This window comes from Fundulus heteroclitus, unplaced genomic scaffold, assembly GCF_011125445.2.
Source record: "Fundulus heteroclitus isolate FHET01 unplaced genomic scaffold, MU-UCD_Fhet_4.1 scaffold_259, whole genome shotgun sequence".
Classification (NCBI taxonomy): domain Eukaryota; kingdom Metazoa; phylum Chordata; class Actinopteri; order Cyprinodontiformes; family Fundulidae; genus Fundulus; species Fundulus heteroclitus.
In genome coordinates this window covers 69,142-84,225 of record NW_023396669.1, presented here as the reverse complement: position 1 = coordinate 84,225, position 15,084 = coordinate 69,142, and the positions used below count along the sequence as shown (strand labels likewise).

The 15,084-nt window shown below is 41.6% G+C and overlaps 1 protein-coding gene across 1 annotated transcript in view; it reads left to right on the top strand.

Annotated features, from left to right (window-relative positions):
• Nucleotides 1-15,084, top strand: part of LOC118559271 (NLR family CARD domain-containing protein 3-like) — a 48,554-nt gene that overhangs the window by 21,053 nt on the left and 12,417 nt on the right. Inside the window, exon 5 of the mRNA XM_036129961.1 lies at nt 3,738-3,923. Coding sequence (XP_035985854.1) covers nt 3,738-3,923 — 186 coding nt within the window. The remainder of the gene's footprint in view (nt 1-3,737; nt 3,924-15,084) is intronic.

The following is a 15,084-nucleotide window of genomic DNA, read 5'->3' as shown; positions in this document are numbered from 1 at the left end:
CAGGAATCGGTATATGTTGCCAATAGGTAGCTACAAAACAACTTTAGGAATGGACGTTACACCAACGGTGATTCTGGAGGACAACTAAGGAGCTATTGCCATAGCTAAGAATCCAGTTGAGCATTCAAGAACAAAGCACATAGACATTCGGTACCACTACATTCGTGAATGTGTGCAGAATGGACAAATTCAAGTGCAATGCTGTCCTACAGATAATATGAAGGCAGATATCTTGACCAAGCCCTTAGCAAGGCAAAAGTTTGAGTATCTTAGGAGAGAGATTGGACTTTGTGTTGTGTAACTCTAATAAGAATAAGTTTTAGTCCAATGTTTAGTATTGTTAGAGCCTAAGTTAAGACTACTGGTAAGTAAGGTAAAAAAGAAAAAGGGAATGGAATTAAAAATGGTTTGCTAGTATTCTAGTATTACTTTTAAGTTTGTTAAAAAGGGGGACTTTTAATATATCTCCTAAGTGATTTAAGTTAAAGAATTTAACACTTAAGTTTATTGTAAAATTAAGTGGAAGTGTTGTAATACAGTAATTTGACAATGCAGGTCAGTACAGGTCAGGATGTGAAATAAAGTAAAAAAAATGTCAATACAAACAATGACTAACACAGTGAAAGTATGAACATGCACACACAGAGAGAGAAACCCTTCCAATATTACTTATAATCGCATCAGCAGAAACGCGAGGTCTGCGTCGGAAAAAGCTTGTTCACCCGTGTACGACTCCTCTCTCTGTCCAGAGCCCGTTTCCTCTTTCTTGCCTGCTCCGACATGGGCTTTCGCTGTTTTCTCGCTGGTTCCGCCATGATAACTGCACAAATATCGCCACTGCGCTAGCAACGAGCATGCCTTTCACTGGGGGGCATGTAGCAGCTCTCGCCGTAAAGCAAGACCGACTCTCGCGATGCACCAGACTTCTGAGCCTGTGGGTGCGGGCCGAGGGCTCCTGCAATTGCAAGTACGGTATTTTCCCTACAGACCACCAGGGCGGCCGAGAAAACCTTTGTTCGACCTGAAATGACTCATTTAATCATCCAAAACGGTATGGAACACATTAATTACCTGGAAAATGTTGCATAGTATGTCTTTAACGCCAAATAGAGCTCGACAGATTTTGCTTTCACAAGTGAAGCAATAAGCTTTCGCCATAGTGCTCCACTTGATTTATGCATGCAAATAGTTTTATTGTGATTCCTGTGGGGAGAATTTCAAAGTATGTGGACACTACAGTGGGAAAGTAGGAGAGTAAAGGAAGAACAAGAAGAGAAAAAAAAGAAAGAGGTGAAAGAAAGAAGAGATAAAAGGGAGAGAATGATAAAACGTCTTCCGTCTGCTTCATCACCTGGAAAGAGAGATGTAAAAAGAACAACACAACCAACGGACATAGTGTAACAGATACAATAGAGTAATACCTTGATACCATTGCTAAATCATATGTATTATTATTTAAGCTGACATGTGTAAAGAGATACCTGAGAAAAGAAAGTGAGAAAAAATAAATAAAAATAAAAATAAATAAATAAATGACGGGCTTTCTGTATATAAGTGAATACTTAGAACCTGGAACCCAGCACATGTGGGTGTTTATGAGAGTGCACTTGAGTATTTGACATTTATCCAGAAGGAAATTGCTCAATAGTGGTTGTGAAGAACCAAAGGCCCGTCTTCCCCGAGCACCTAGGCAGGCGCCAGGGAACCCATAACCCCGGACTCCCAAAGGGGCCCCCAAAGCAGGGCGCCCAAGAGGGGCCAACACAGGAAATCTGCAACCCCCAGACACAGATTTCTTAATCCAGTCTAATTGGTTAATTTCTCACCTGTGGTCACTAGGAGCACAATTGTGTTTTTTTGTATTATCAACCAGTCAGAGCTCTTAAAGACAGCGTCACACCGATCAACGGGGTCAACCACACCTCCTGACTAAGATAAAACTTTCTGTAATTTCCTTCCTCAGAGTGGCTCTCAGCAGCATCTGAATCCCTCTGAAGCTAAGACTCCTAGGTAGGAATATTTAGGCTAAGAAAGAAGCTCTGAGAGACACTGAGAATCTTTGTGAATACAGACACTGGAAACTGACCGCATTTCGCTCACAAACACACTCCATCAATATTTCTGACGGACAATGGAGGAGGGTTCTCTGTTATGGCGTAGCTCCACAGAGCCTTTGGGAAATGCCCTTTTGACAAAAATGGCTTTTATCTGTAACATAACAGAGAATTGACGGATGAGGTGAGATACGTCACCGCCCATCTCAGGCTAGTAGCCTAACAAAAACTAACTGTAAAATGCTTTACAGGTGAAAATTAACACAGGCGGCTCCAATGAGCCCACAGTGGTAACCATGACAACACACGTCGTACTGTTCAAAGTGTGTTTCTCTAAAAGAAAACAGACAGACCTATATATGAGACAAATCTAGAGAAAATAACGTTTGTATGAACAACGTTATCAAAGCACAATTCCCACTTCCTACCAGTTGGTGTCGATAATGCATACAGACAGTTATTTGCCAACTGCCATAAACCAGAGAGATAAAACTGAGATCCAGCCATCTGTGTAATCTCCTTTTCCTGTTCAATAAATTCTCAATTGTCAAAGTTGTTCTGTATACCTGAAACTGCTAGTTTATGATGTCAAATGTCACACTAAAGTATGTTTAGTGTGACAGTATGTTTAGTGTGACAAACTAAGGCCCTCTCTTTCTGAGATAATAAAAAGTACAATAGCAGCAGAGTGGATTTCAGAAAAGAAAAGAAATGTAAAGGAAATTCATCTCTCTGCTGGTTTCCTTGTAAGATTTAACCCAGTTGTCTCTCGTCTTTTTGTTGTTTAATGAATGTTTTAGGTGTTTGAACCTGTCATCTATCAATTGAAATATAATTATGTAAATATGATTATTATTATTATTATTATTATTATTATTATTATTATTATTATTATTATTATAATACTCAATGTGTATCATAAAGGAACAATAAAATAAACTAATTGTTTCTGAACTTGATAATTATTGCACAATAACAAGCTGCAACTAGCTATAAAATGGTTGTAACAAAATATTCTTCAAGCAATATATCAACCTAAAACAGACTTTGTAGTAAAATTAAATAAGGGTCCCACCACTGCAGACAGCAGCCAGGTAGAATGTTCTGATGAAAAGCTGCTTTATTGATGGAGTTGTAGCAACACACTGTGTTCTATTGGAAGTAATGTAACACCGTTATCTGTTACATTAAGTCATGACTCTCTTTTACTAAATGAAAATTGGAGCCTCCTATTTTCTTTTTGATACATTCCAAGTAATTTTAAGTTAGTTAGAGAGGATTTGTAAGTGAGATGAAGCCAAAAGAATCATAGTGTATTATTATTAGACTTCAATATGTCTAGAGATAATCTGGTGATAATTTACATAGAGGAGACAGCCAACTGCTAACATGGACATCCAGATATATTTAGTCAGTTCTGTTGTTTTACTGTAGATGATCTTTCTTCATCTTTGTGGTTAAATTAAGCTTTTAATGAAACCAGAGACACAGCAGCTCTGTAGTAGAGCCAAGACCTGAAGAGACTGAAGAGATTCTCTGTGTGGGTCAAACAGGACATTGATGTGAAGAGCAGATGTTCATCTGATGATGACATCGCTGTTTAGTCATCATGTTTTAGTCTGTTTATCAGTGTTTAATAGTCTGATTTAACTAGAACTAATGTTATTGTTTCTCTGATCGCAGACTAGTGGGCTGTAGTCTCTCATGGACTGACTGTGAAGTTGTGGCCTCAGCTCTGAACTCCAACCCCTCCCTGACTGAACTGGAAATAGGTGAGATCAGTGATGGCGGGAGAACCATTGGAGACTTTGATGTGAAGTGTCTCTGTAAGATCCTGGAGACTCCAGTCTGTAAAGTAAAGAAGCTGAGGTTGGTTTTTATCTTCACTGCTACTTTAATACTAATTTTAATGAATAATTTTGTTTTGACATATTTTTAAAGATAACCTGCTGTCCAAATGTTTTGCCTTGTAAATTGTTTATTGTCTTATTTGATATATTAGTATTATACAGTTCACACTTAAAATATTTTGGACTGATGAACAAAAACTACGAAAATAGGTCAAATGATGTGAAGTATTGATGGAGATATTTCAGTTTGATTCGGGAAATAATTTAGCTTTATTTTTCAATTGTTAATCACATCTTTACATCAAACATTAATTTTTGTTCCTAGAGGAGTAGTACCAGGATTGTTGTGCGGCTCAGGAATAGAGGACTCAAATGCAAGACCTGACACAGTGGATTCCAACTCAAGGTTCCTTTAATACTGTCCTGGGTCAAACACCAAAATCCAGTAGAAACAAAAGGATCAAAAACAGAGGCAAAGACAGGTCCAAATACAAGCTGGGTCAAAAATCACTGGAAGGCTTAAAACTTAAAGGCAAAAAGGCAGGAAAGCTATGCTCTAAGGGCAAAGACGAACTGGCAAAGGGAAGCTGCATGAGTGAGAACTAAATAGGCCAACAAACAAAGGAGGAGCACAAACACCAGGTGAATGGTATTAAGCTGTGACAGATCCTAAATGCAGGGAGGAACTCAGGAAGTGAAGCTGCCTAAAACGAGACAGGAAGTGAGTACAAAATAAAACAGGAAGTGAAACAAATAGGTAACACAAGTGACTTCTATCTAATCAGGATTGCCCCTGACAAGGACCACATATAGCCACATAAATAAGTTAAAGAAAAATAAGAAAATATGAAAAATGACTGTTTGAGAAAAACATAGACAGAAAATCTAAAGTAAATGGCCAGAACCTCTGGTGAAAAGAGCAAATGTGTCACGAGATGCTTAGTTAATCTGTGATACTGAGCTAAATTGAAGGCTAAGCTATGGAGCACACGTGTGATCCCAGACTGGTTCTGATCCAGTTGTTAGGCCCTGGTGAAAGTCCTGATTATCCTGACATGTTTTGGGTTAAAGATGCTCTAAATATTTTTTTGTTGGTTATCAGATGAAGTGTAAAATGCTTTCTTTTCAGTTAATTAAGGCAGATTGAGACAGGAATACCCACAGTAAAAGACAGTGGTTTAAAATCTAATAAATACAGTTCATAAGGGTAATCCATAAGAGGAAAAAAATAAACTGAAAACTGCTTAGGAGCACCAGAAAACTGAATATAAAGACAGTAATATCATTGGTTATAGTTGGGTGTGGACCACTCAGGTGGCCTAGTATTGCAGTTGGAGCCGTGACTTTGGGTGGATCCCTCCACCCTTCGCTTTGGGTGGAGGGATCCACCATCATCTGTTTCTACATTAATAGCGGCTGGTGCAATGATGTAGCAGTGATCCAGCAGCACTGTTCTCCTGACCTGGAATCCTTCATCATAAACTGTAAGCCTTTTTATCCACCCTGCGAGTTTGCTTCATTCATTCTGGTCGATGTTTACATCGCACCACATGCAAACATGCAGGTCGCACAGCGTACGCTCGCAGACCAGATTCTGAATGTGGAGTACAGAAATCCAGACTCCTTAGTTATTGTCCTTGGTGACTTTAACAAAGGAAACTTTACTCATGAACTTCCTAAATATAAACAGTTTATTAAAGGGGACAGCATTCTGGATCACTGCTACACCACAGTCTGGGTTGCTTATCATGCCGTCCCCCAAGCTGCACTGGGTCAGTCTGACCACATCATGGTTAACCTGATTCCTGCTTACAAGCAGAAACTAAAGCTCTGCAAACCTGTAGTGAAGACATCAAAGAAGTGGACCAGTAAGGCTGTGGAGGATCTGCAGGCGTGTTTGGATTCTACTGACTGTACACCAACAGCTGCACCTCCAGTTATCAGTCTGTTAAGCTCCTGAAGTTTGCGGACGACACCACACTCATCGGATTATCTCTGATGGTGACAAGTCCGCCTACAGGTGGGAGGCTGACCATCTGGTGACCTGGTGCAGGGAGAACAACCTGGAGCTCAACGCTGTAAAAACATTGGAGATGGTTGTGGACTTCAGGAAGAACTCAGCCCCAGCTACCCCCATCACCCTCTGTGACTCCACCATGGACACTGTGGAGTCTTTCTGCTTCCTGGGAACTATCATCTCCCAGGACCTAAAGTGGGAGCTGAACATCAACTCCCTCACCAAGAAAGCCCAGCAGAGGATGGACTTCCTGAAGAAGGCAGCTGAAGAACTTCAACCTGCCAAGGACAATGATGGTGCACTTCTACTCCTCCATCATTGAGTCCATCCTCACCTCCTCCATCACCATCTGGTACGCTGGTGCCACCTCCAAGGACAATGGCAGACTGCAGCGTGTCATCCGGTCTGCAGAGAAGGTGATTGGCTGCAATCTTCCATCTCTCCAGGACCTGTACGCCTCCAGGACTCTGAGGCGTGCAGGGAAGATTGTGGTTGATCCCTTCACCCCCGTCACAGACTATTTCAGTCACTTCCCTCTGGCAGGAGGCTGTGGTCCATCAGGACCAAAACCTCACACCACAAGAACAGTTTTATTCCATCTGCTACCTGCCTTATCAACAAAGCCAAGATCCACCTGTGAAACTGGACACTGCCTCTCTCCCCCGTTCAGGACTTACAAGCTTCTGTGTTACATTAACGCACAGTTTACTGAGTGTATATAGCTTGTTGGAGCCGTTTTGCATCTCTTTTGTTTTTCTGAATTTATTATGAACATATTTGCATTCTAATTCTACTGATTTATTTTTGAATCTTTAGTTGGAAATATGTTCATGTTTTCATTCTGATATGCTTATTTGCTGCTCTTCCTGTATGGTGGGCGTGACGTTGACAAGCTGATTGATTGACGTAATATATAGGTGCCGTCACCTACCGGTCAGGTAGAGTGGAAGTGGCAAACAGTTTTTCAAGCGCTTGATGCGGGAGCGCTTTTGTTTGTATGTTTGTATGCAAGTTAAAGACAAATAAATGCCTCTATTTTTCTAAGACGCACGTTGGGATCTGACCTATACTCATACTCTGAAGCGGTGGCTGCAAGGTTGCCGCTACACTGAGTTGAAAAACTGAGTCCCGAAGTGTCGGATATTGCCTGTTTGTGGATTTACGTTTCCAATGTGGATTACTTGAAGACGTGTGTGGAATTAACGTTACCTGGAAATCATCGTCTCAACTGTTCTGTGAGTAACCTGGTGGCTTATTGTTCTACAACCCAGGTGAGCAAACATTTCGAGAGACTTGAATATCGTTTGGATCGACAATAACGTAAACAGCACAATCGCTCATCTAACGTTACGGTTGCTGAACTGAATGCCAGTGTGTTTATTGGAAACGGACACTTTTAATGTCGTTGGACGATGTTAATACGATCAAATAGACTGTGTTTTGTGGACGTTATTTGAATCGCTGAATGAACTAAAAGGAAACAAATGGGCCTGCAACAAAAAAGTACTAACTTTAAGCGCTTGGATGCGTGCAAATTAAACTAAATGAATGCGCGTAATAAACGGAACTGAACTGTTGAATACTGACGTTGTTTTGGTAAGACACAAAACGTATTTAAACGAAAGACTTAAAATAAACTGAGATCATGTCTGATGAAGAAAGCCAGAATGAGGCCACAGGCTTGGAAGAGCAAGACTATAAAAGCGAGCTTTCAAAGCGCTCAGCGCAGCTCGGCGTGGTAAACTTGGGCAATGCACTCGCAAAATTAATGATGTGTGAGAATGTTGATGTTGCGGATGTGAAAAAAGAAGTGGCTGTGTTCCACACAATATTGAATGATTTTAAGTTTTGTCATGAGTCTACTCAAGCTTCGTTATCTGATGATGTGAAAGAGAGTGAAAATCTTGATTGGTATGAACCTAGAATGGCTAGATATAATGAATTCCTTGCTAATGTTGATAAATGGTTAAAACAACAAAACATAGATCCACAGACACAAGTTGATGTGACTGGCAGTGCGTCCAGAGTATCTAAGACTGCATCAAAGACTTCAAAATTATCCTCCACAGTCTCATCTATTTGTATTCAGATAGCAGTTGACAAAGCTGGTTTATTGGCTAAAGCAAAAGTTTTAAAGGAGAATGCTTCAATTACAAGAAGATCCTGCTATTTCACACAGTAAAGTAAAGGTGTTGGAGCAGGGGTCGGCAACCCGCGGCTCCGGAGCCGCATGCGGCTCTTTGATGCCTCTGATGCGGCTCAGCTGTTGAAAACAATTATGTCACAGAGCTGTGTACCTCATGAAGGCAGTCTCATCAATGCTGGCTGATGAACACTCCTCACCAGTGTGTGGCAGTAAAACGCACTGAAAATATGTTTGCCAACTGCCAATAAACTCAAGAAGAAGAAATAATGCTTGCGAGTGGCTGCAAAGCGAAATAAGTAGAGAAGGCGGCATTTTCAGATGCTGTTTTTTTGTAGTAAATTCTACAAATGACAAGGGGACCACGGTGACACGGGACCTAAAATAACATGGAGTGAGAGAGGTGAGAGGGTGAAGAGAGCTAAACAGCAGGGTAAGAGTCGTTTCTACATCTAACGTTTGTTCATTTTCAAAGTGAGGAAAAGCGAACTGCGCTTGGCTCGAGGCTGTGAGCGGGATCCTGCGCGGCTGAAGTCAGAGCTTCAGCCGCGCAGGACTCCGTCTGAACGTCTGATAGCTAGTCTAATGCAGCTTTTAGCTTGTTAATGACAGGAGCTCGTTTACGTGCGTAACTTTCCCGGATGTGATTGAAATGTGTTCAGATTAAAAGAAAAGTATTCCGAAAGTACCGTTTATATGGGATTAAAACAAATAATCCAACCATGACGTGCGTTTACTCACACCAAGCTTTATTCAAAATAAAAACTCTGACATTAGCAGAGTTGATGATTTCCATAAAACAATAGAAGTTTTGTACATATACAAAAAAAAAAGAGGCAAAGATGCGTTTGTTCTGCTCCCGGTCCATTGTGTCGCGAAAAAAATTGTTATATGCAGTGTCATTTAATTTAAGATTTCAAAAGGGTTTTGTGGCTCCCAGTGTTTTCTTTACTGTGTGAAACAGGTCCAAATGGCTCTTTCAGTGATAAAGGTTGCCGACCCCTGTGTTAGAGGAACTTGAGCCGAGCCAAGAAATAAAGCCACAATGTGAAACAGAGGATGATATGAATGCGTATCTGGAAGGATATTTGCAAAAGCACAAGACCAAAACTGTTGACGATGAACCCAGTGAAAGCAGCAGAATTGAGTCTATCCTGTCTCCACCTCACTTTACTCAACTAGGAGCAGTACCTAAAATCCCATTACAGAAAACCCTGCGTGTACATCAGATGTCTGAACCACCACCACCAGCACCGGTAATAGCAGCAGCAGCACCCGCAAAACAAAAAATGAAACTGAATTCATCTAAGGTCACTATAACAGATGTACAAACAAGAAAGGAATCCACTCCTGGAAGGGACCAGTCTGAACATTCAGATATTTCAATATTTCAATACAAAGACAGTCAGACTTGACAAATCTGCTTGTTTCTGTTGTATCTCAAACATCACTCCCTAAAAAAGAAGTTCCTGTTTTCAGTGGTGACCCTTTAGAGTTCCAGCTCTTCATGCAGGCATTCAGACATAATATAGAGGACAAGACTGACAGTAACAAGGACCGACTGTATTTCCTTGAACAGTTTACAGCGGGCCAAAAAAGAACTTGTCAGAAGCTGTTTACATCTGGATGCTACAGCTGGTTTTATTGAAGCAAAGCGTTTGGTGAAACATCATTTTGGAAATAAGTTAAAATCGCATCAGCTTATATGAATAAGGACTTGACCTGGGCTACAATTAGACCAGATGATGCTAAAGCACTGCATAGTTATGGACTGTATTTAAGAAGTTGCAACAATGCTGCTCAATCTTTTCAGTATATGTCAGAACTTGATTTACCATCAAACATGAAATTAATAGTGTCAAAACTTCCATACAAGCTCAGCGAAAGATGGAGATCTGTTGTATGTGACATCATGGAGCAAACACAGCAGAGACCCAAATTCTGTGATCTTGTTAAGTCAATCGAAAAGCAGGTAAAATATTGCAAGACCCTGTGTTTGGTGACATTACAGACCTCACTAAAATCAGCCAAGCAAGACGGGTGGTAGCAGATCTGCCACATGTAAAATCTGGCGCAAAGAAAAGTTTTGCTACCACAGTCTCCCCAGTCGTTTGTGATGCTGGCCCTAGCAGAACTTATCCTGTGAAAATGGAAAATGGAATTAAAGGCCCTACTGCCGATATGAATGATGCATTTCTTAAACCGTGCACCTACTGTAAAGGAAATCATGCTTTGGAAACTTGTCAGAAAATAACAAAGATCCTTCATCAACAGAAAGTTGATTTTCTGAAGAAAAATGGTTTCTGCTTTGCGTGTTTGATTAAAGGCCGTCTAAGTAAATCATGCAAGAACCGTTTGATATGCCACTCATGTGGTAAGAAGCATCCCACCATCTTGCACATAGCAAACAGTCCTCCAGATGGCGCTGTAGGAAATGTGACTGTCTCTTCAGTGGCCAAGAAAGATGCCAGCAGTGGCACAGACTCTGCATGGCATCTACAGTCCAAACAGGGGCAGGTACCATCTACCACAAACTGCCTATCATGCCTGTAAAGGTAAAAACAGCCAAAGGAACTCATGTTGTTGAAACGTATGCTTTTCTGGATTCAGGAAGTTCCGCAACATTCTGTACAGAGACGCTCATGGAGCAACTGTCCATAAGAGGAAGGAAAACGGACATCTTACTTCGAACCATGGGTCAAGAAAAGCCTGTGCAGACCTACAATGTGAGTGGACTCCAAGTATGCAGCCTAGATGGTGATGACTTCATAGAACTTCCAGAGGTATTTACACAACCCGCCATACCTGTTAACAGAGAGAACATCACATGTGATGAAGATCTCAAACAATGGCCTTACCTTCAAGCAGTCCCGTTGAAGTCCATCAGTGCCGACGTCAGTCTGCTGATCGGAGGGAACGTTCCCAAACCCTTAGAACCACTGAAGGTCATTAACAGCCAAGACAAGGGGCCCTATGCTGTCCTAACACACCTGGGATGGATAGTAAACGGACCTCTGGGTACTAGCCCACCCTTAGACCAACATGGACGACCACAGATAGTAGCCAACAGAATATCAGTGGCTCGTCTGGAAGAACTCTTGGTCCGACAATACAATCAAGATTTCTCAGAATTGGTGCACCAAGAGAAAGCAGAACACTCTGTTGAAGATAAAAGATTTCTTCAAATAATGAATGGATCCATCACAAAGAAAGAAGGTCACTATGAATTACGACTGCTGTTCTGCAGAGATGACCTTCACCTGCCGAACAATAGGAAAATGGCTGAACAAAGAGCTCTAAGCCTCAAGAAAAGACTAGAGAAAGACCAGTCGTTTAAAAATGATTACGTCAACTTCATGAATGATGTTTTCAAGAAAGGGTTTGCAGAAATGGTACCTGAAGAACAGCTCCTCCGGATGGATGGATGGAAGACTTTGGTACATCCCACACCACGGGGTCTATCACAAACAGAAAAAATCTATCCGTGTGGTCTTCAACTGTACATCTTCATTTCAAGGTACGTCTTTGAATTCTGAGTTACTGCAAGGCCCAGACCTTACGAACACCTTATTGGGTGTACTCCTTCGTTTCCGACAGGAATCAGTTGCAGTGATGGGGGACATAGAGGGAATGTTCCACCAAGTCAGAATTCCTGAAAATGATGTGGACTTTCTGAGATTCTTATGGTGGCCAGATGGTAACACTAACCAACCACTCAGATTTCAGAATGGTCGTACATTTGTTCGGAGCAGTCTCCTCCCCGAGCTGCGCAAACTTTGCACTCCGACAGACAGCTGAGGATAATAAGAATAAAACAGACACTTCCATTCTTGCCACCATCAGACACAACTTTTATGTGGATGATTGTCTCAAATCTGTTCCAGATGCAAGCAAAGCCATCACTCTTGTCCAGGATCTGAAGGCAGTATGCGCCACAGGTGGATTTAAGCTTGCCAAATGGACTAGTAACAGCCGTGCTGTCCTAGTCTCACTACCCTCAGAGGAACGGGCCAAAGAGATCAAGAACATTGACTTGGAGAGAGACAAACTTCCTGCAGAACGTGCCCTTGGCATGCGATGGGACATTGAATCTGACACATTCTTCTTTAATATCACTTTGAAAGAACAACCACATAATAGAAGAGGAATTATGTCTGTGCTTAATTCAGTTTACGATCCCCTGGGATTCTTATCACAAGTTATGCTGTCTGGAAAAAAAAATCCTCCAAGAGTTATGCAAGAGGAATTGCAGATGGGACGAAGAAATCCCAACAGCTCTTGCATTTAAATGGAAGGAGTGGCTGAAAGAACTTCAGATGATTTCCAGCTTAAGAATTGGAAGATGCTACAAACCAGCTGGCTTTGAAGTCACAAGTGCTCAACTGCACCATTTTTGCAATGCTAGTGAGAGTGGCTATGGGACAGTAAGTTACCTACGACTGACCAGGAGATGTGGACCTCCTCACATTGCCTTTGTGATGGGAAAAGCAAGAGTGGCTCCTTTAAAGGTAGTGGCTATTCCCAGACTGGAGCTGACATCAGCAGTTCTAGCAGCTCGGATAGATCGAATGCTGACGAATGAACTAGAGTTTGAGATGATAGACTCTGTGTTTTGGACCGATAGAACATCTGTTCTCAAATACATCATGAGTGACACACAGAGATTCAAGACCTTTGTGGCTAACAGAGTAACGGTCATCAGAGACCTGACACAGAAGTCCCAATGGCGTCACATTAGAACTGATCTTAATCCAGCAGACAAAGCATCCAGAGGAATGTGGGCAGAGACCTTTCTAAAAGGCACGAGTTGGATAGAAGCCCCAGACTATCTGTTTGAATCCGAAGTTGCCTGGTCAAAGCTCATGGTGGATCCTCTAGAGCTGTCCCAGAGTGACCCAGAGGTAAAGCAAGCTGCCATAACTCTTGCCACAGTAGCCTATAAGAGTCCTCTAATTTGCTTCATAGACTACTTCTCAGAAGGGAACAAACTCCTCAGATCTGCAGCCTGGCTAATGAAGTTCAAGAAGCACCTTATCCAAAAGAGGAAAACAAGTGTCACATTGAACCTGTCAATAAAACTAGATCCTGCTGACCGACAGTTAGAAGATCTCACCGCTGCTGAGGAGGCTCTTACATCTTTCATTCAACATCACTCTTTTGGAGATGAAGTACATGCTTTACAGAATGGCCAAGCTGTGAAGAGAAGCAGTCGACTCTACAAGTTGGATCCTGTTCTTCAGGATGGAATTCTGAGAGTCGGTGGCAGGCTGAGCAGACTGGCTATGCCTGAAGAGCACCTGGCCATTTTGCCTAATGACAGCCACCTGTCAACATTACTCTTGCGCCACACTCACAAATGAGTAGGACACTGTGGAAAGAATCAAATGCTCTCGAAACTAAGAACAAAATACTGGATCCCAAAAGCCAATTCAGCAGCAAGGAGAATAACTCATGACTGCACAATCTGCAAACGATGGCATGGAGCAGCTATGAAGCAGAAAATGGCGGACTTGCCCTTGGTGCGAGTAACACCAGATCTGCCCCCCTTTACTCACACGGGCTTGGACTACTTTGGGCCCATAGAAGTTAAGAGTGGCCGTAGTTGAGTGAAGAGGTACGGCACCCTGTTTACATGTCTTGCCAGTAGAGCTGTACACTTAGATGGCCTACTCCCTTGATACAGACTCCTTTATTTTGGTCATCTGCAGATTTGTCTGCAGAAGAGGCCAAGTAAAAGAGATTCTGTCTGACAATCGAACCAATTTCGTGGGAACAGAGCGGGAACTGAGAGAAGCTCTGACTCAGCTGGACCATAGTTAAATACAGAATCATATGCGTACAGAAGGAATGAAATAGACATTCAACCCACCTTACGGCTCTCATCACGGAGGTATGTGGGAGTGCCTTATACTGATCATCAAGAAAGCACTCTACTCTGATCAAAGAACAGACCTTGGATGACGAATGTCTTCAAACCACCCTCTGTGAAGTGGAGGCTATTCTCAATGCACGTCCAATAACAGTAACATCTGGAGATCCGACAGATCCTGAACCTCTTACTCCAAACCATCTACTACTGCTTAAAGCACTGCCCATCCTTCCACGTGGGCTCTTTAACAAACAGGACTGCTACGCTTGGAGAAGATGGAAGCAGGTTCAGTTCCTCTCAGATCTCTTCTGGAAGAGATGGACACGTGAATACCTCTCACTGATGGAAAGAGGTAAAAAGAAATCTTAATTCTGATGACATCGCCCTCATCATTGATGACACATCACCCCGTAATTCCTGGCTGATGGGACGTGTAATACAAACTTTCCCTGATGCAAAAGGATTTGTACGTCGTGTTAAAGTCAAGACTCAGACTGGTGTTCTAGAAAGGCCAATCACAATGCTTTGCCTTCTCAGAGACATGGCCTGACTGACAGACTGACCGTTCATTACTGACCAGTACACTTGTACACTTTACTGACCATAGAATGGTTTATTAAATTAAGCCTTCATGTTTTCTATGTAATATGTAAAGGTATTGATTGAGTGAATGGTTGTATATGTGAATTTTTTTTTACCGCTATTGAATATCTGAAAATATGACTAAGAAGAGTCTATGACTATGGTAGGCTTACTGTAGGTTGTCTTATGGACTAAAATTAACTTAATTCTTCAATTTTTGGAAATCCCTTGATTTTTCTTTTGAAAGGACTACTTTTTTCCAGAAAGCAATTTTCTGATTTATGAATACCTAAAGGGACTTAATGTGAAAAAAGGACAAAAAGAAAAGGAATGTGGAAAACTTTATTTGAATGCATGGACGGTATTGCATGCTCTTTTGAAATGCACGGCTCCTTGTGAATGTATGTGTTGAATTGCCATAGTACGATCAATTAGGAGCCGGAATGTTGGAGCCGTTTTGCATCTCATTTGTTTTTCTGAATTTATTATGAACATATTTGCATTCTAGTTCTACTGATTTATTTTTGAATCTTTAGTTGGAAATATGTTTATGTTTTCATTCTGATATG